Here is a 21,031-nt window from a genome sequence, read left to right as displayed (position 1 = left end):
AGTTTTTTTTATTAGTAGCTCAACAGTAATTAAGAAATCACTCTAAGTCCTTGAACACTCATTCATATACCTATCTTTGAACACTGAATAATCCATTCTGAGTACAAATATGGCTCACATCAATCAAAGTGTCCTTGGGAGTTGGGGATAAATGGGGACACTGTGTAACTCACCTTTCACAGTATTGTCCTTCATATCCTGGAAGACAAGCGTCACAGTGGTAATCCTGAACACCTTTCAGGACACAAGTGGGACTAAAACTGGAGGAAAGATAAACAAACACCTGCTCACACATAAGACCACACAAAGACAGGTAAGACCTTAAACCACAGCCTAAATACTGCAAGCACCAGCACCTTCTGCTCAATCTGATGCAGTGCTCTAGAATTTTTACTTTAAATTATTTGTATTAAGTTTGCTTTCCCAATGTGACCTTATTAGAGAATAACATTAGAGAATAACATGCTAAAGCACCTTATGGCTTTCTTTTTAAAAGGTAAGACAATGAAAAATAGATGCTGCATGATATGTATCTAACTCAGGCTTGCATGAAAACATCAGAGTTCCCAGACTCTCATTCTGACTCAATGATACAAAAGCAACCAACAAATATGCTTTTCAAGCTTCTGAAGAAAAAACAGCCTACACAGCATTTTGATTTTCAAAATGCGAAGTTAACTGTTCCTTTACCAAACAAACGGATGTATAAATTTCAGACAAAAGAGTACTTGTTCTTCCCCTAGGACTGATCTCATGAAAAGTTCCTGCATTGACAGGAGATGGCTTGAATCTTTGTAAATACAAAAGCATTGTTCTTTGAATGAAGAAAGAGACCCACATTTGAAATTAAACAATGTCAGAGCAACTTACTCCATTGTCTATAAAACAGTCTATGTGGCTGATCTACTCTTAAGAGAAAAAAAAAGACTCATCTATGTGTTAATCTTCTTATTTTAAAACCTCACAGAGTTACCACTAGCTGTGAACAACTCAGAATGCAAGCTCCATTTACTAAATAAAATAGGTATCTTTCTAATGTCTAAAAATTAAGGACAAATAATAGTAACTAACTCCTATTGTCACAGTGTGAGAGGAGTAGGAGGAGTAGGACATTGGACATACAACACAAGAAATACAGAATGGTAAAGCGTACACTGGATTTAGTTAAGTTCTGGTTACCTAACAGGGTTGGCTCTGGGACAGGCACAAAGAGAGCAGTCACTGACGGATCCAGTCACTTTCCCATAGTAGCCTGGGGCACAAGCACTGCAGTAATCACCAACTGTGTTATCTCTGCAGTTCTGATACACAAAATGGAATTCAGACAGTTTAAAGCAACAACAAACAACAGGAGTAACTTTATCTTCCCTCCAAGCAGTTGTATACAGTTGTATACAGTTTCCAACAATCATCTCTAAATGTCACTACCCACTGGTCAGCATTCTCTGAGTGGAGGAACCTTTTATGCAAAAATAAACAGAATGCCAGCATATTTTCTCTTATGTGAATCTCCTTCAGGCACACCGACCTAATTTCTGTTCTAAATTTTCATTAAGGTTTATGTATTTCTGCTTCTATTAATCTAATTCAGGCCAGGACATCACAGTACAAAACAAAAAATCCTAAAACAAAACACACCCCAAAACAAACAAAAAAACCCCAAAACCAAACAAAACCCCTAAACAAACAACAACAACAAAGAACCTGATGGAAAAATTAAACAGAATACATGGATGAAAAATACAAGTTTCAATGTTTCAGCAAGTGCATCTGAATGCTATAAACCAAGGACTATCCACACTTAGGATCCACAGACACTAAATTTAATTTGTCAAGAGTATTGATCAATAACCAGTGCTATTAATATTAAAACATTAAATTGGTATTTTAAACATAATTTAACTGACTAGTCCACCAAGTGAATAATTTTCTGGTTTTTTTCCCCTTTTTTCTTTTCACTTTTCCTTTTTTTTTTATTTCATATACTTGCTAGTGTGTATTTTAGAGGTTAGTTGACAACAATAAACAGTAGCAATGCAGTCTCCTAATTGCATGGGAGCAGAAGTCAGAGGTGAAACCCAGCTCTTTTGCCTACAACCCTCAGTTGGAAATATCTAAGTAGTAATCTCAGCACATATAGGTGACTTGCTACCCCTGAAACAAGGTGAGAGGAAGAATGGTGAGCATTCACTAGTGTGATAGACCGATGTATTTCTTTCCAACCTTTGCGATAAAATGAGAAAGTGAGCAAATTAACTTAGCTGAGGCATATTCTTACAATACTTTAGTCTCTGGGTGATAAAAAGGCCTCATCTAAACCCGCCCAGAGAATTCTCTTCCTGAGAGACAAAGAATTTGCCTTTGACTTAGTCTGTATGGCTTACTGCTTCCTTTACTTCTTTTTTGTGTGTGACTAAGGAGACCTTGCTGACAAGCCCAAAAAGTCTCACAGAAAAAACAGATAAACTGAACTGGTACACAAGTAATTTTAAAAGTAAAACTAAAGCTAAAATAATTAATGGTTTTGAGTATGTTAATGCCCCAAAACCTTGAGAATTTTACTGAGTTCACCATAAGGGAAGCACTATTCAGATTTTCCATTTTTTGGAGTTGGGCAGGGGAGTGCGATATCACACTTTATCCAAATAGTAAAGCCATATACTTCTCCCAGAACCTCCTGTCATAGTTACTGCTATTGTATGTTCGGGTCAAATCAATAGAAAAATGTATAAAATGTACATACCAAGCACTTTCCAGTTTCAGGATCACAGGTTTCACTGTGGTTGTTGCACTGACACGGCACACAAGGCGCCATCAGAGTGTGAGGCTCTTTTACACTGCGTTCTGTATGCCTTCCCCTGTAGTATCCTGAAGCACAGCTCTAGTTGTAGGGGAAGTAAAATAAAATTTAAAAAAAAAAATTATCACAGCTATCAACAGTTACAAACAATTCTAAAAGCCATTTAAGTAATTGTTTTTACTATCTCACTATTAGACAAACAAAAAGGATTCAAGGATTCTGTACCTGACAGGACAATCCAGTATAACCAGCAGGACATCTACACTGCTCTACAAGATGAGCTCTAGCTCTGCCTAGATGCATTTCTTCAAACTTGACTGCAATTTCCATTGAGACATTTGCAAGTCTACAAGATACATGCAGAAGAGAGCATGAACATCTAAAGAATCTCTATCAACAAAAACAAGATACAAAAACATTTTCATGCTTCAAGGTCAGGGTTACCATGCATAATCTTCCATAATCCCTTTCTTCCCATGCAAATATCTCAAAAACTGAAGATTCTTTACTTATTTATGAGATTTCAGAAGTCATTCAAAGTAATATAGATTAATTCCTATTGATCTGCAAAACCTGCCAAACCCACCACGTAAGGGCATGTATTTTTATCTCAGATATATTAGACAACTACATTTGTTTTGTCTCACATATTTTTGGACAGACCTAAGAAAAAGACAGCTGGGGACATGTGAATAAAAAATAACACAAAATGGAGTTGGAATCAGACTTCTTCCCAGAAGTGAAGATGTACAGATATTGGGTTTTCATTTTTTTGTTTCTCTTGCAAGTGTCCAGACTGACAGATACAATGACCATATCCCATCCCCTCCCTCCCATTAGTAACTTAGTTCTGTTCAAAAGGGTTATAAAATGCTACCATTCTGAGGTGGGAATGTCTTACTACCACTGCCCAGAGTGCGTAAGACTACAGGAGATACCTAAATTGGTACAAGAACTCAAGGGACCATGTGTTTAAATTGAAAAAAAAACCCAACAAAAATTCAATATCCATAAAAATAAGATGGGAAATACACAATCTATAAAATATATTTTTTTATATGAGTGGTTTTATACATATATACCACTCATCCTGCAGAACACTGCATCAGCCTGTGCTTCTTTATGCCCTTTGCTATCAAAGTAAGTAGCAGAGACATTTAGTGTTTCATAGAAAGAATTAAAGAGGAATTCTGCTGCCATTGAGGGTCATAAATCTTTTCTTATCAGATGAAGAGCAAAAGTCATAAATAGGAAATTGGAAATTTCTCTAATTTGAGTTAAATCTTTACTATACAGCTCAGTTGGGACTATGTGTAGGTTAAATTACAGTAAATTTAATAATAAATAACAATAAATAAATGCAATCACAGATTGCTTTACCTGCTTTGCTGTAAACCTTGGCCATAAGCTGCCTTGATAAGGATGTATTCAATATTGCTTAGCACAGACATGAAGTCAGAACGCAAGACGGGCTCATCAGACACAGAGTTAAAATACTTCCAAGAATCCTAGGGAAACAACACATATTATTAAAACCATGAGTATTTAATCTTACTTCAAGTCATCCTCTGCTCCTCCTTACGTGTTCTTTTAGAAACGCAGTCACAGTGGCTATGTCTAAACTCTAAGTCTCAGAAAATCCAAAACTCCATGTTAGAACAAAACATGGTTTTATATAAATTTCTCCTTACTTCCCTGTGCTCAACTTCCATGACTACTTTCTACAGTGAAGCAGTTCAGGCCTGCATGGCACAGCTTTTTCTGGATAGATCTGGAGAACCCAGACAGCCAAAAGATCAGGACTTCACAGTACTAATTTCCTGGGCAGTTAAAAAAAGCTGCTGTAACTGCATCCTGTGAACTGCTGATAGAAACTAGACCTCCCCTCAGCCCCAGTCAGCAGAGACTCCCAGAAATCAAAGGATGCCATCATTATCTCTTCTGAAATTGCCCTGTGAGCACTGCTGCAAATTACTGCTCCTGCTAGGCTAGGGTTCACATGGTGCTATATGCTGTATCTTGGCTGTAAGTGTAACCCACAGGTTAAAAAATTATGAGACTGGCCAAGAGGGACAATCCCTGGCTGCCTGCCATTTATCACCAAAATCTGAGCTGCTTTAGCATAATATTCCCAGCCATTTTTTCCTCCTTAAATAGATGCATTTTAATCCAAGTGCTCTACTTACTCAGTCTATTTGAAATCAGATATGCATTTTTCAAAGTATTTTCTTTAATACATAGAGCTCTTCTGTGCAAGTTGATAGAAGAAAGGTAAGTATTTTTACACCAACATTTTGGCTTACCTCCTTCATTTCTACTTCCTTGTCAGTTCTTACTCCATTTTCTGGAGAAGGGATGTCTACATATATGACCAACTTGCTGGTGTGACCTCCTTTCATTAGAATCTGTGGCTCAAAATTTGACGTTCCAAAGCCATCCAAAGCATAAAAAGCAACAGTATATCTCAGCTTTCCTCCATAGGCCATGAGCTGTTTGGATTAAAAAATTATTACTCTTATTTATTTTAAGTTCAAAGTTACTAATTGAAAATATTTTAATATCAGCTGTAGACTGCAAAACTGCCAGTTCTTTGGAGAATAGGCAATAAAACATGAAAATTGCCTTTAACTCAGCAGTTTTTCCACCAAGGTTAAATGCATATTTCTAAAAAGCAGTCTTAGTTTCTTCTTCTAAACCCTTTCAAGGTGTGCACTCAAGTTTCATTTAATTCCTAAGCAATAGAGATTTCATGATCTGTATACTGATTCTAGCATCAAGGTTAAAAACTCTTCCAGGTTTCCACAGTGAAACTGAGTATACTACTGTTTCCCCCTCCTAGGATCTCTGAAGAGTAACACGGCAATTAAATATGGGTGTTACCAATTTACAGGGTCAAGAAATATCTCATTAGGTAAGAGTAATGTAAACATATTGTTTGCGCTTGCTATAAATAAGTTCAGTCACTGGCTAGTTACAGTATTACGATCTATAAGAACAGAACTAACATAGAAAAATATTATCAAGATAAATTGACTATTATATAGTTAAGGTCTATTAAGACAATAAAGAAGTCATCTACAGAGCATTCGAGTTATTTAATGCTCTTACCTGGTCTCCCTGAAACTGCTCTGGTAACTTCCAGTAAAACGTTTCTGTATTTAAGTATTTTCTGACTATGGCGGCATCCAGTAAAATATCAGGAAATTGCGAAAATACTCCTTCCACTGTTCCAGTCAGGTTACTTTGAGCTACTACATGCAGAATGGACTGATCTGGAGTTAAGGTTATCTGCAACACAAAGTGCAAACGAATCATTCAACAAAAATATTCTACCTTGTTGTAATATACTATTTACAGTTTTAGCTGTTTTGAAACAGTCAACAGTCCACCTTGGAGTAATGTCCAACTCAAACAACTGGGAAACATGTTTGATATTTATTTTTTAAGAAGTGAAGAGTGAAACAGAAGTTTTAGAAATAGGACTGTTACCATTTGCCGTTTGCTTTCTTTTCTATTCTGACATATGCCTCCATAAACCAGTCAACTACATTCAGCCTGATTCATTAAATGCACACAACTTTTGGCACACCAGTGTGGTACCTAACATGAGGATAACACCAGACTGTGTCTATATATTTGTGTCACTTTACTTACAGGTATTCTCACATGATCTTCTAGTTCCGAACAAAGTGTGGACATCCCAAAACAGAAGCATGGAGTACATCCCAGTGCATTGTTAGCAGACAGAGCAAAACTTCCAGGTTTACACTCACTGCATTGTAGACCAAATACGTTTTCCTGAAGGAAATTAAAAAACAACAACCATAACAGTACACTCATATTACTTCACTAGCTAAATGAAAGATGGTTATTTTTGGAAGAAAAACTAGTTGCTATTTATTGTACCTATTCTGTTTTACTATGCAGCACATTATTTTTTTCAATATTTTCCTATGCTGATTGAAAACCAACCAAACAAAAAAACCCTGACCATGGTACATTCAAGCTAAACTCATATTTGAATTTCTATCAAAAATTGGCAGCTATAAATTTCCATTCAAGACAGAATCTCCCCTCAAATCCTCATATGGAGCTCTCAAAGCCAAAGAAATTACTCAGTATAAATAGGAATCAGGGGACCTATTTCAAGTGTCTCAATTCCCCAATCTGAACTTGAAAAAACACCCAAAACTACAGTTAGTATCCACTGGCACCTTTAACCAGATATTGGAGAGACACTTATGAAGGTATACATTTGTAGTTTTGAAGTAAGTTTTCTATCACTCAGTCTATCAAGAACAGATTTCCACCTTTTCAGAAAAATCTATACTATCTGTGTGTTTAATGTTTCCTTCTTTTCATACAAGAATGTCAATTCAGGTTTCACTATTAGCAATATACGTTGAGTTATTCTTAAGCACTGACTTTGGTTATAGCATAGGAAACAAATTTGAACTTGCAGTATAAACATATGTAAAAAACCACTGAGATTCTTGATTTTGTATTTATTGGTTTCTTCCTATAATTATAATCTGAATTTTCAGAAAAGCAGGCTATATCATCTGAATCAATATGCTGTTCCCAAACCTAATAAAACCAAATGTGTACGAGCAGAAAAACTTCACTGTATTTCATTTTTTTCCTGGCTAAATAATAACACCTGTTTGGCACAGAAGATCCTTTAGTGGTGATTTAGGTGTACTCATAAACATCTTAAAGAACAGATGCAGATTGCCTTTTGAAGTCCTTTCAGCTCTATACCTTCCATGACTTTAATGCAGTAAATGTCCAGAAACCCCCAAAGCTGTCCCAGAAGGGTCTGAATAGTTCAGTACCTTGCAAGTACAGATGCCAGTTTCTTCTTCACAACCACAAAGTCCTTCAGTGTCATCGCACATCTCCACTTTGGTGCCTCTCAAATCACAATCACAGGCAACACAGTCTGGGTAGTCCCTGTAGCCTAATGCACACCTGGAACAGTCTCGTCCTCCAAATTCAATTTTGCACTGGCATTGACCTGTCAATACATTACACTGGAGATTGGCTGAACCAGTGTTGCTACAGTTGCAGGCCTTAGATGAAAAGAAGAAATGTTCATAAATAGCAGATCTCTAAAAATAATTTTTTTACAACAGAAACAGCACAGTAAGCTTAGAGTGCCCCTTAAAATCCAGGGTTTATCAACAATTACTATACAATAATAAAAGGGAAGAACTTGCATGGAGAAATGAGGTTGTTTGGTTTGTATTTTAATAAAGAACTGCATTTCCAGTAAATAGTGGATGGCAAAAAGTTAGAAGCCTTGTTGACTCCCAGATATGGGCTGGGAATCAAAGGAGTTGGATGAATCTGTTCCAGAAAACAAACAAACAAACAAAAAAATCCAAAATACTTTATTTACAGTACTATGTATTGAGTGCAGCAAGTAAATTAAAATAACGTTATATAAATGATGAATGAAAGAAATCTGTAAGTACCATAATTTTATAAATATGACAGAAAGGAAAATCATTCTTTTAAGATTTCAAGAAGCATTAATAGAGTCTACATCTTGCTTAAGCTTCATTTACTATTTGATGAGGAAACAAGAATCTCATTGCATCCAAAAGTGGGAAGCTCAGTATGCAGCGCAGGTCAGTACCAAAGGAATAGTGTTTACTGGTAGAGTACATCCCTCATTATGCAATCAGTAATATGAACCTGTTATTACAAACATGCAAACTGGATGTACTAAATTTGTCATTCTTTTTTGAAGCAAACTGGATTAATCTTCAGTCTTAATTTCCTATCTCTGGTTACTTAACAAGACCAATTTTGCTCTGTGATTATTTCTAACAGTGCAGGCGAAAAGTGCATTCCATCTACCATCACCTGATGTGAGCATTTTCTGTGAGTCTTTTTTTTCATTATCTCTCTTTGAGATGACAAGCCTTTACCCTGTAAAGCCCTCTACACCAAGAACCACAAAATCTATTAGCATTACTATCTACCCTTAAGTATTCTTCACAAGTTTGTTGCTCACCATTAGCACTCTTTGTATTAAGCAGTTTTTTCTCTAGCAGCAAGCTTTATGATCAAATGGACAACTTTGGCTCCCAGATGCCAGTAAAGGTCTACAGCTCTGAACGTCAAACCCTATTTTAAGAATCATAATAGTAATAATTTACATGTACTTCAATCTTTATGTGATAAAGATAAATAAGGACTCTAAGATACAGTGCACTGTGTGGCAGCAATCCTTGAAAAGCATTGTAACCAAAACAATGACTTCAGCTCTGTTCCATCACTGCACACAGAAATGGATGCTGAATATCAAGAAAACCACAGGAAACAGAGCCAAATGAAGTGCCCACTTAGGCAGCCCATATTGCAAAAACAGACTGCCTGAGTTTCTGATAGTACCTCCCCCATTTCATCCACGTAGAAAGCATGCAAAGAGTCTCTCCAGGATTTGCCATAAGACATTGCTCCAGATCTGACTATGCAGCACAGGAGAGCCTCTGTTGGGACTGTTACCTGAAGATCGCACTATAGTTCATTGCATCAAGAAAGTAAGTAAAATACCTTAGAGTAATTCATGTTAATTACTGTGATGCTGTAACCAAAGGGAATGATAAGCAACTTAGCAAAAGTGAAATATTTAATTACACTTGCTCATTGGCAAGTCCTGTGGAATCACCCTATGAAAGGACCAGCACGTAGTATTTGCAGTACATTGAGTGAGAATGACAGTAGCTGGTAGCTAACAAAGCAGTGGTTTAAAGACCAGTTCCAAAGTAAGTTGCAATGAATAACTAAGACAATTAACTCTGAAGACTTACTACTTTATCATCCTTACTCTAAAAAATTAGAGAGAGAAAAAAGACAACAATTTGGCTGACACTTAAATGCTTAATGCATATAAGGACAGACTTTGTCAAGTTGATTGTATTTGTGGTTTCTCCATTGAAATTACCCATTACATTCATGTAATTCTGAGGCTTTTTAAAAAACCTCAATATTTATATAACAAAGATTGGCCCAATGCCATATCTGTCAGGAATTTACTGCATGAACCTAACTGCATAAATGGTTGCTGTTCATCGGAGCTGCACTGACTTGGCATTTTACTGCTTAATCATTAGTATTAAGCTGAGATAATGGGAGCTACCATTGTTCCATACATGAACCATTAGCCATATTATACTACTTTAATTACATATATTCAGAAAAAAAACACCTGCAGTAACATTCAAGATAAGCTAGATTCCATTGTTCTTAAATACATAGTATCATCACTTCTTGATTTGCACAGAAACTATGTTCCCAGCTGCCAATTGTTGCTATTAATCTGGTTTAGTAACACTATTCAAACAATTAAAAGCTAGAATACGCACTTCATAATTTTAATGTGAACTATGCACCTATCCAGAATAAGCATTCTGATCAGTATTTTCAAAGACAGCTTTCGAAAAAGGTTACTCAATAAACACTGTGCACTCTGTTGTTGTTTTGGTGTTTGGTTTTTGTTCTAATGTTGGAGCATGTTGCACTAACACTTTGAGACAGAGAATAAAGATCGTGGTTCTCAAAACAAGAGCCCAATTCTGAAAAGGAAGAATTTCTTTTAACAGCCATGGTTTTTCATGCAGCCTACCATACCTTGCAGCCAAGTTTAGGAGACAGTCCCCAGTGATTTTCTTCACAGAGTTCACATTTCTGTCCCTGAGTGTGAGGGGGACAAATGCACTGGCCCGAATCGGCATTACAGTTGTTCTGAGTATGGGCACAGTCACAGGCTGCAAGAGAAACAGAACCAAATTATATAACTTCTCACAGGCTGCAAGAGAAACAGAACCAAATTATATAACTTCTCACAGGTTGCAAGAGAAACAGAACCAAATTATATAACTTCATCCTTGCTTGAGCTACAGAGAAAAAACTCCAAGACCACTTACAGTCTTATTTTTCTTAATTATGCAGTACAGTTTGCCCATTCCACTAGGAACCCCTTGCCATCCCTAATCACTGAGAAACAAATTATGACCACAGTGACATTTCATCTTTTTATTGGAATCACATTATTGCTTCTTGACTTGGCCTATTTTGTGTTTCAAAAAGCAATGCTGCATTTCCATGGGGGAATCAACAGAGCTAAACAAAATTACTGTGGAGAAGAGTAAATCTGTAGTAAAACAATTCTATTATAGAAGATATAAAACTCATCAGGAGAAAATATTAATCTCAGGAATTGCTTATGGAATAATAGGGATGGATAACTTTTTATTATAACTAATAACTGCAAGAAACACTTGTCTATTTAAGAAATGCAGTACTATTCAGCTAAAAAGCAGAAGTTCAGAAAAGTGGTTTTATTGTTTTAAAACATTTATAAAATTTCCAATACTGAAATGGTTAAAGGTAACTAAGGGATCTTTGATTCTTAGTAAAGACACAGTGTATGTGTTTCAAAACATAATCCCATCACATAATCTCACTGTATATTTCATTTTACTGTACTATTTGAGATATGAAAAGAGTGTTTCTGTCTGGCTGGAAAAACAGTAGCCATTCCTTTAGCTATACTGTGTTGAAAAGGTATCTTATTAGCATGATAAATTAGTTTTTGATGGCATGTTCTCCCTTTGGATGAACATTTTCTTCCTTATCATGACTAAAAGTTGTACATACCCAGGCAATGATGGGAAAATAGAATCAATATCTTATCAAAGCATGAAATATATATTTAAGAACTGAATGGAAAAAATGAAGTAAAAATCTTTAAGAGTAGTAGCTCTTCACTTTTACAGTTGCAGAAAAAAAAAGATTTTATTATCTCTGTAGGACTGAAGGGTTTTATTGAAGAGACAAAGGAGCTATTGAGGATGTGATGTTTCTCTCATGCACCCTTTATGAGTTATTTCATAGTCATCACCTTTTACAAGGAACCACACAATAAGCAAAGAAATGTTTTGTTCTCCAGCTTAATCAAAGTATTAGTAGACCTTTCTACAGATTCTTCCATACAGTCGTCAAAACAACTGACCTTTGCCAGAGTTCAACATACATTGCGGAAAGAAATTCCATACAAACCCTAAAAGGATCATGGATCAGAGCTTACGTGTGCAGCCACCATCCTGGAATGCATAAAAGCCGTGAGCACAACGATCACACTTTTCTCCAGCCACTCCTGGTACACAGTGACATTGCCCCTGATGATTGCAGCCCTCGGAGACCGAGCCAAATTGACTGCAGTTGCAGGGAATGCAGCCAAGTCCAGTAAGCAGGCCATAATAACCATTCTGTTGGACAAGAAATAAATAGATTTGAGCTATGATTCATAAATTTTTGAAAACAATACAATATACACTCTTGTTTTCTCTTGTTTACTTTCCATATTGTCTGACCTGCATGAATACTGGTCAACACTGTGTGTCTGCTGTGGGAAGACTCCCTGGCCTTATATCTCTTCACTGCTCCCACCTACACGCAAGTATACCATATAAACTCGGGTGAAAAGCTGAACACTGAAATGCTCTTGTGGTCCTCCACTCTCACGAATAAGACACTACGTTTTGAAGTCTGATGTTATTTTAATTTAAAGACTTGCATGAGATGAGGGTGGGCTGTGCAGATCATGCACAGCTATCTGTGACTATGAATGAAAGCCTAGAACAGAGCTGGTCAGTGACTTATGATACATGTGGATTGAAAGTCATTCAGCTGGGCTGGCACAAGGGCAGTAACTGGGCACAGATTTCCTGCTCTGGTCTTTGATGCAGTTTTACACTTAGCATGGCCCAGAAACTGCTTTGTAAATATTGTAAATATTCACTGGTTTGTATCACCAGTGAATATTTACTTGTTCTTATAACAGTCTTGCCTTTTAGATGAAACCCTTTTTGGCATTCAGCCACGATGTATTTATTATCACCAACTACGTTTCTTCAGATGTTCCCATTAAGACTTCATTTTACAGAAGCACAGCCCTAAGATCTCTTCAAGTTTGTTACCATTTTTCGGTTTGTTTTTTTGGTAAGCCAGCATGACTGCACCCTGAACAGCCCTACGCAGAAGGGTGCTCAGTCAACTACATAGCTTCACATCTGCAAAGAGCACATGCAGAGCAATTTGTAATTGCAAAGGCCTGTTGAGACAAACTTTGGTCTCTCCTCCAGCAACAGGTCCCCTCTCCCCTGAATATGCTTGTTGCTATATCTCTGTATCTGCTTGAATCAATATCTATAGACAGAGGAAGACAAGAACATGTATATCTTAGCAACAGGTAAATATTTGCTTACCAAGCATTTATCACATCTTTCTCCAATCACATTTGATTTGCAGGAACAGACACCTGTCTCATGTTGACAAGTACTTGAAAGAGAACCATTCACATGGCATGCACAGGCTTCAGACAAAAAGAAACAAAATCAAAAATTATTCATGTGTATCCATATGCCTTAATTATTATACAGAATTCCAAATTTGGTGTACATTGTGCTTCACCTGTTTATATCTCACAGATACTAATATACTACAGTAATGCCTGTGCATTTGGGCTAAAAGAAAAAAAAAACACCTCTGAATGGCTACATTTGAGAAGTTTGTTTCTTCCAGCCCTATATGTGACATTCAGAAGTAGGAAATGCGAACAGCACATCACTGGAGGGAAAGTAAGCCTATAAGTTTCAGGGATATCAAGTGTCAGATCCCAGGATAATACATTCCCCCTCCTCAGCCTAATCCAACACCATAATTTTCAACTTGTACTTGCCAACTCACAACTTGAATATTAAGCCTGTCAGTAAAGGTGCATATTTGCCCATGCATTTTGCTACATGTACACCACATTTTTGTGTTCTTTAAATTTTAAGAGTAATCATAATGGCTTACCACGACAGTTTTTGTCAATCACTGCATCCCCATAATACCCATCAGCACACTTTTCACAGTGGTGACCTGCTGTATTTCCCAGACATTTCAAACACTGTCCTGTGAAGGTATCACAGTGGCCATCTTCTTGAGGGTTTACATTCCCATTGCATTCACAAGGAGCACATGATTGTCCAGGCATGAGTGGATTTCCATAGTAACCATTAGCACACCTGCATGAGAGTTTAAAAACTTTAGCTGGAATGTGGTCATATTATACATTCTTCCCACTAAAGGGACTATTTCCTATTAAATTTTAATATACGGTGTCTCTGTGATACAAGGAAAGAAAAAAGGAAAGGAAAATTTTACTAGGAATGTTCTGTACATGTGGTATGAACAATTCAAGGCAAGATGCACACTTAGTGATGGTAATGATACAGATATTTTACCCAAAGTTAGTGTACATACCTTTCACACTGAGAACCAGTATAGCCAGGAAGACAGTTGTCACAGACAATTCCACCTTCTTCACTCAGCTGGCAAGTAGGACTGAAACTATCAACAATATTTATGGCAGTCAGTATCAATACACAGAATCACAAGATTTCTACAAACATTCAATATCCACCCTTCAAGTCTATGCAACTATCTATATAATCATGTAATTGCAATGTTTTCTAGCTTAACATCAATGTTTTAAACATTACAATATGTCAAAATAAGGTATAATTTTCAAAAACTCTTTTTGAAGTTTTTTTTTCTTTTAACGGAAGATTTTAAAAGTTCCTAAAAACTTGGCTCTCATTCTGGCAAATCCGTACAACTTCTGTATTGAGTTCCTCTTTTTCACATGCAACACTTCTGCCCTTCTGCTGTTTTCTGAAACAACATGAAAGATAACTGCAATTTTGCTGCCAAGTTCAAGGACAGGTTGAATTATTACTTTCAACCACCATACACAAATTGCACCAGTTCACTCAGCCTCTCTTAGCCTGGTCTGTGCATTTGCAGACCTGGAAAAAAAAATGTTTCTATGAGATATAATCAAACCATGGAGTTAAAAAAGCGCTTTTCTCTCTTCTTCAGATTTCATGACGTTTTACTTTATCTCGCTTTCTGGTTTTGCTGAAGATGCAAAGGATAGTCTCACATAAGCAGCTTACTTGTTTGCAGCAGAACTGAGAGGACATGCACAGGGCTGGCAGTCCTCAGATGTTCCTTGGGATGGACTTCCATAGAAGCCAGGCAAGCACTTATCACAGAAAGGTCCTGTCGTGTTGTGTTGGCAAGCCTGTGAGACATGGAAAAAATCTTCCTGTATTTTCTCTTGATGGTTTTTCAGCCCCTGAGGGATTCCTACAGCAGTCTGCACGCAGTATAACATTCAAGGAAGTCATTCTTCAAGCCATGAAGAACAGCGTAAACTTTGAAAACAAGTGTTTGATTTCTTTTTCTGAGTCGTAACAGCAAATCCCAATTGTTTTTTCCTAAATTTTAGAATATACTTTACACTGTGAAACCAGTCACATTACTTATACACATACTTAAATATATTTTACGTATCGAACACATTTGCAGTAACAAACTAAACAATGAAAAGCAAGAACAATAAACACTTGGTACCCACAGCTTGAAATGTATGTACACATTTCAAGACAAACTTGTCTCCCACAGTCAAAATGCTCTCTTAACTTCTAAATAGATGCTTAAAACACAAAACACTTTGAAGGGTGACTTACAAAGCAAACACCATGAATATCACACTCAGTTGCATGCCCATTGCACTTGCAGGGTTGACAAATACCTCCAAAGAGTATTCCATCCACACGGTAGAACCCAGGGAGACAGGACTGAAAAGAAATTAGGGGGAAAAAGCAGTAGCTTTATCTGTGTTGAAAGTACACATCAAAACATTTTCAAAGAGTGCACTTCTGACCACCCACCATCTAATTCATTCACGCTGTGGTAACTGAATGCTCTTTCAACTCTATTGATGTCACTGTAGCTCTTTTCTGGAGGTTGTTTTTTACTTGCACTGAATAAAGGGGATAAGAATTAACTTCATAAAACTTTAATTCAGCTCTTTGTCCCCTGGAGGCACAAAAGTTTTGTGCGGTTTAATATGTGAAGTTCTTTATTATGGGATAATATAAAAACCAGATGTTTTACCTCGTCTGCAGAATCATTAACAGTGCTATGGCACAAGGCTTCGTAGCAAAATTATTTGTCAAAATAATTCCTGCTATTCTGCAGATGGGGCTGTGCCTCTCTAATCTTCTATTCACTGATATACAAGACACCACCTTCCACAACACATTTGACCCTTGTGGGTTCTTCCAAAAGCTAGCTTTCCTCCCTGCTAAGGTTCTTTATTGCCCCCATAAACTTAATGACACATAACAGAAATAAACCGTACATGATTCAGATCCATAAAAGGTTCTATTAATGAGTAAGGTAAGCTCAAAACAGCTTCACAGAGCTTTCACAGCTGATCTCTCTGCAACACTGATATTCTGAAGTGCAACATCATCTTTTAGTGCCACCAAAAAGAATTAAGAAATAAGTTTACAATCCCATTTAGCGCATCTGAAAGAAAATATCTACAGCGTTGTGTATAGTAAGCAGCAATTCACCACAGAACATATACTTTTATGGCAGTATAATTAAAGGCAGCCTGCCTTTAAAACTTTGATCCCTTTTGATAGGAGATAATTTTGCATACATAAAACACTGTAAGAGGTTACCTCACATGATATTCCTGTGTAACCTTGAGGACATTCACAGAATTCCACATCTGGTGCTGAAGAAAGATCTATAACATTTGCACTTGCAGTATCCAGAGTCACAGAGTCCAGCCTAGGATCAAGTATGAAAACATCATTTGTTCCCCAGATTTGATTCTGAACAGGAGTTTGCTTCTAAGTAAGTAACACCACCGAGTGCTGATCCCTGGCAGGGACAGCTGAGGAACAGGCACAAATCTCTGCTGTAAAAAGTCTATGATCATTGTCTTATCACAGAATTTCCAATTCTGGCAGTAGATGTGCCTTCCTCCTGTTATCATTATTATTACTAGAAATTGTCTCTTCTCCTGTGGAGTGGTTTAAACAAAACCCTTCCCCTCTGTTGTGGTATTAGTGGTACCTCAGTGGGTCAGACTTCTATAGCTGTCCTGAAGTAAGACAGCTTTATTGGCACCATGTTTAAAATGGACACGTATCACAGGTGGGTAAGTAGGGAGAAACAGCACGAGCTCATTGACACTGAATACAACAGAACAAAAAATCTCTTACTACAAACAGTGGCATTTTGCAGCAGAGACAATCTTCTCAGCCACATGCAAAATTTTGTTAAGAAATCTTTACAAATATTCCATAAACATGAACACACTATACCTAAGTGGACATAAATATCACCCAGAACGGTGCTGGTGCACAAAAAGGCACAAAGTAAATTTGCTATCAAGTCCTATTTTATTGGCATGAAATACTACCAAATTAGGTAATGAGGAAGAAAGGCTGTTTGTGAGTCTAAGGAAACTAAGAAAAAAAAGGATGAGCTTATTCCCTGAAGAGTGATACAACTTTATTCCTGTATCTTGGAGAACAGGTAAAACAGAGATCTCTGTGGTCTGATGCAGATACTGCCAGTGTTGGTTTGAGACCACAGAATGATCAGCTAGACCATTCCAGCACAATTTTCCAATTAACCACTCTCTTAGAGATGAATGTCAATAACATCTACAAAAAAAAATCAAAAGAAATTACAACCAATGTCTTTACTGACAGGTTTCCAATAGTCAGGATTAACTTGCCACATACCAAAACAAGCATACTGTTGAGAGCTTTAGAGGTATTTCCCTCTAAACAAAGCAGCCATTGTAATAAGGCTTTTATGCAGTATTCCTTTAAAGCACAAAACAATGTTTCTGCTATGAGATATCTTTGAAACCAAATGCCCCTTTCCACACACTCCATATAACTTTATTTTGAGGACAAGACTGGTCTTGAGAAAATTCAATAAATAACATTTTTTTCTAGAAAGTATTAACATAAAACCTCAGGAATATTCTACGAATAGTGATTCATACGCAGAAAAATCATATAAGTATATAGATGAACTTAAATATTTTGTCTCACTCACCTGTACACAGCTTTCTTGGCAATGTTGTAGTTGGCCCTGATCAGAAGATGGGTCACATTTACCAGAACAGTCATCAACATTTCCCGGTCTATAGCTTTTTTTGTATTGAACTCTATGAAATTCTCCGATACGAATCTCACTGCATTAGAGTACTCCTCGTATGGCTGTAATGACAAGCCCGCTGCTCTTGTACTCAGAATCTGCCCATTACCCTGAAATTGAAAGACAGAGAAAACATTTTCCACATTTGTATGTAAATTTTATTAAACAATTACATTTAGTGTCAAATATACACCCATGAAATACAGAAAAGAGTCAATCAAACTAGATTTCTTGCATTAGGTAAGTAAAAGGTCTAAATTTTCCATGGCTTCAAGGAAGACCACAATCCCATTCTTTTTTGGTTCAGCAACTTTATAAATACTTTTCTTTTGGAAAAGAATAAATTAAATTTCAAAAATCGAACACCTCTATAAAACAGAATCTCCTCTCTCCTTTGTTTTATTGCTATGTATATATTAAAAAATAATGCTTCTGGAGGTGCCTGGATTCAATATAGAGCCTTATTTTTTAACTACAACATAAATCTAGAAAAATAGGCAACCAGCAAGAACACTCATCTGTTTCATAAATGCAAGTTCTTCAAGTTTATGGTAGTTTTGTAAACAACTTTGTAGAAATGGTAATAAACACCTCACCCATTTACACACAGATTGACTTTTAGGTATTTATCATTTAAAACTAATATTGAATACCTACAATTTCAGACAAATGGGTCAGAAAATCAGAGAAATAAGTAGTAATAAAATCTTGATAGTGATTTTTAAGGGACTTAAAATTGACAAAAGGGGCCTCTGGTGGTCTAGTGTTTAGGGTGCAGGACTCTCACCGCTGCGACCCGGGTTCGATTCCCAGCCCCCCGGGCAGATGGAGCTCGTCAGTCCTGTAAGGCAATCCATCTAAGAGAAGGTCACTCTAAACAAACCTACGTCCTGGGGCCCTCACTGCCACTGTCCAAGTGTGCTTGGCCCCGGCAGATGAACCTCAGGATTAAAGGGTGGGCTCAGTTCAGCGCACGCTGGGTCTCACCTAAAAAATCCACTGCGCAGGCTCGAAGGGTCAATGACCTTTCCCAAATCTTCGCTCGCGAAGACTGGCCATTACTTACTTACTTACTTACTAAAATTGACAAAACTACTACTATAGAAGTATTATTTTATTTTTTTTACTCCTTCAATAGATTCCTAATAATGTCTGAATAGTAACAAGCTGAAAAAAAAATTCACCTGAATGATGACATCCACACTAGATACTATATCACTGTCCACACTGTCCATTGGAATGTCGTAAGACACCGTATACTTCAAGTCTCCACCAAAAGCTGTGAGCTGAAAAGAAAAAAAAGCAAAGTCTTAACAACACGATAACCTCCAACCAACACAAAGAAATTACATGGGTCAGTACAATGTCCAAATTATAGGAGTATATGGCTTACAAATACCACTTTCCAGGAAAAAATTAACATGCCATGCGTATCAGCACAGGGACAAGCACTGGCTTGTTGCCGTACAGGTGGTGAAAGCTAGCTCAAGGCACTACAGGTGATTCAAGTAAGTGCCCTCATTCAGTGAAACACTTACAGGACTTTCAACAAATAGCAGACGTACACACAATTATCCTAGCCAAGGGGCACAGCACGCTGGAGTTATTCACATTCCATGCTCCACCTTTCAGAGTCCTTAGCCCCACAACTGCTGCTGATTACTTCAAAGTAAGTTAACCAACAGTTAGACCTATATTAAATGAATAAGAGATCACAATTTGAGTGAGGGTTGCCCTGCGCAAAAGCTACTCCTTAAGGTTACGTTTCTTAGACTTGTTTTCATTTACTATGTGACTATACTAATAAAACAGGGCTGCATGGGCAGAGACTGGATTGAAAAAAATTAAAGATAAGGTTGCAAGGTTCCTCTCTACTCATCACTGGTGAGGCCACAGCTGGAGTTCCGACTCCAGTTCTGGGCTTTCCAGTACAAGAGAGAGGCAGACCCGCTGGAAAGAGTCCAGCAAAGAGCCATTAAAATTATTAAGAAACTGGAGCATCTTTCGTAAGAGGAAAGACTGATAGTAGCAGCACTGTCCAGACTATAAAAGGCTCAGGGAGATCTCATCGACATATACAAACACCTAAAGGGAGGGTGCAAATAGGATGGAGCCAGATTCTTTCTAATTGTGTCCAGCGCCAGGACAAGAGGCCACAAATGACTGCAACCTGAAACACAGGAAGTTCCCTCTGAACATGACTTTTATTGTGAGGGTGACCAAGCAGTGGTACAGGTTGCCCAGGGAGGTTGTGGAGTCTCCATTCCTGAAGATACTCAGAACCAGCTCTCTGGACATGGTGCTGGGTAACCTGCTCTTGGTGACCATGTTTGAGCAGGGAGATTGGGCAAGATGACTTCCAGAGGTCCCTTCCAACCTCAGCTATTCTGTGATTTTGCTGCAACAAATAGGAGACCCAGAGCTTTAGCTAGCAACCAGGGCAAAAATTAAAGACTATTTGGCTGAAAAGTAATACATGCAAAACAGAAGATGGACAAGAGACAGGTAAGGGAATTTAATGGTCTTGTCTACTGTATTGGACAAGGTATGAATGGTGTAAGCTTCGGGATAGGAACTAAGAATATGGGGAATGTGAGCATATAAGTCAGTAACAGTCAAGAGAAAAAGAGACATATTTTGTCAAGGACAGGCAGAGTAGAAAGTAGGGAGATGGATGAGCTCAAAGAGCAAAAAGAGGGTATTGGGAATGTCTGGATAGGAACAGTATGATTTGAAGAGCAGAGATAAGATTGGGAAATGTCGTAATACCAGGGCTTATGCAAAATTTTGAGTTACAAAAACTATATATTTAGACCAATAGGTTATGGTTAAGACAGAGAAACTATAAAGGAGTTTTGAATCCCTAGGTGAGTACTTACTTTATTTCCCAGATATGTCTCAGGTGCTGACCAGTAATAAGTATGTTTCAGCACTTTCACAGCCTCAGTGTTGTTAACACTGATTTGACGGGGTCCATCAAATTGGCTTCTCTGAGGTTGCACACTCCTTGCATTATACAGATCAGTAACAAGCCATCCAGTCATGTCTGATATCTGCAAGAAAGAATAGTAATATCAATGGAATTCAGGCTTTGGGTCACTGAGAAAGCATTCACCCTTTCCAAGATATTCA

General features: G+C 37.4%; 1 protein-coding gene across 1 annotated transcript in view; it reads right to left on the bottom strand.

Annotated features, from left to right (window-relative positions):
• LAMA1 (laminin subunit alpha 1) overlaps nt 1-21,031 on the bottom strand; it is a 123,919-nt gene that overhangs the window by 35,068 nt on the left and 67,820 nt on the right. The window contains exons 14-33 of the mRNA XM_017819428.1: nt 20,779-20,952; nt 19,084-19,185; nt 17,798-18,009; nt 16,399-16,510; nt 15,394-15,504; nt 14,818-14,945; nt 14,123-14,209; nt 13,673-13,884; nt 13,081-13,187; nt 11,901-12,081; nt 10,442-10,578; nt 7,636-7,872; nt 6,455-6,598; nt 5,909-6,088; nt 5,104-5,289; nt 4,181-4,308; nt 3,026-3,146; nt 2,744-2,881; nt 1,180-1,301; nt 174-260 (exon numbers count right to left, since the gene is read on the bottom strand). Coding sequence (XP_017674917.1) covers nt 174-260; nt 1,180-1,301; nt 2,744-2,881; nt 3,026-3,146; nt 4,181-4,308; nt 5,104-5,289; nt 5,909-6,088; nt 6,455-6,598; nt 7,636-7,872; nt 10,442-10,578; nt 11,901-12,081; nt 13,081-13,187; nt 13,673-13,884; nt 14,123-14,209; nt 14,818-14,945; nt 15,394-15,504; nt 16,399-16,510; nt 17,798-18,009; nt 19,084-19,185; nt 20,779-20,952 — 2,906 coding nt within the window. The remainder of the gene's footprint in view (nt 1-173; nt 261-1,179; nt 1,302-2,743; nt 2,882-3,025; nt 3,147-4,180; nt 4,309-5,103; nt 5,290-5,908; nt 6,089-6,454; nt 6,599-7,635; nt 7,873-10,441; nt 10,579-11,900; nt 12,082-13,080; nt 13,188-13,672; nt 13,885-14,122; nt 14,210-14,817; nt 14,946-15,393; nt 15,505-16,398; nt 16,511-17,797; nt 18,010-19,083; nt 19,186-20,778; nt 20,953-21,031) is intronic.

The sequence above is a fragment of the Lepidothrix coronata genome, unplaced genomic scaffold (genome assembly GCF_001604755.1).
Source record: "Lepidothrix coronata isolate B3197 unplaced genomic scaffold, Lepidothrix_coronata-1.0 Scaffold75, whole genome shotgun sequence".
Lineage (NCBI taxonomy): Eukaryota > Metazoa > Chordata > Aves > Passeriformes > Pipridae > Lepidothrix > Lepidothrix coronata.
Note: the sequence above shows the minus strand (reverse complement) of the source record. Positions and strands in the feature narration are given on the sequence as shown.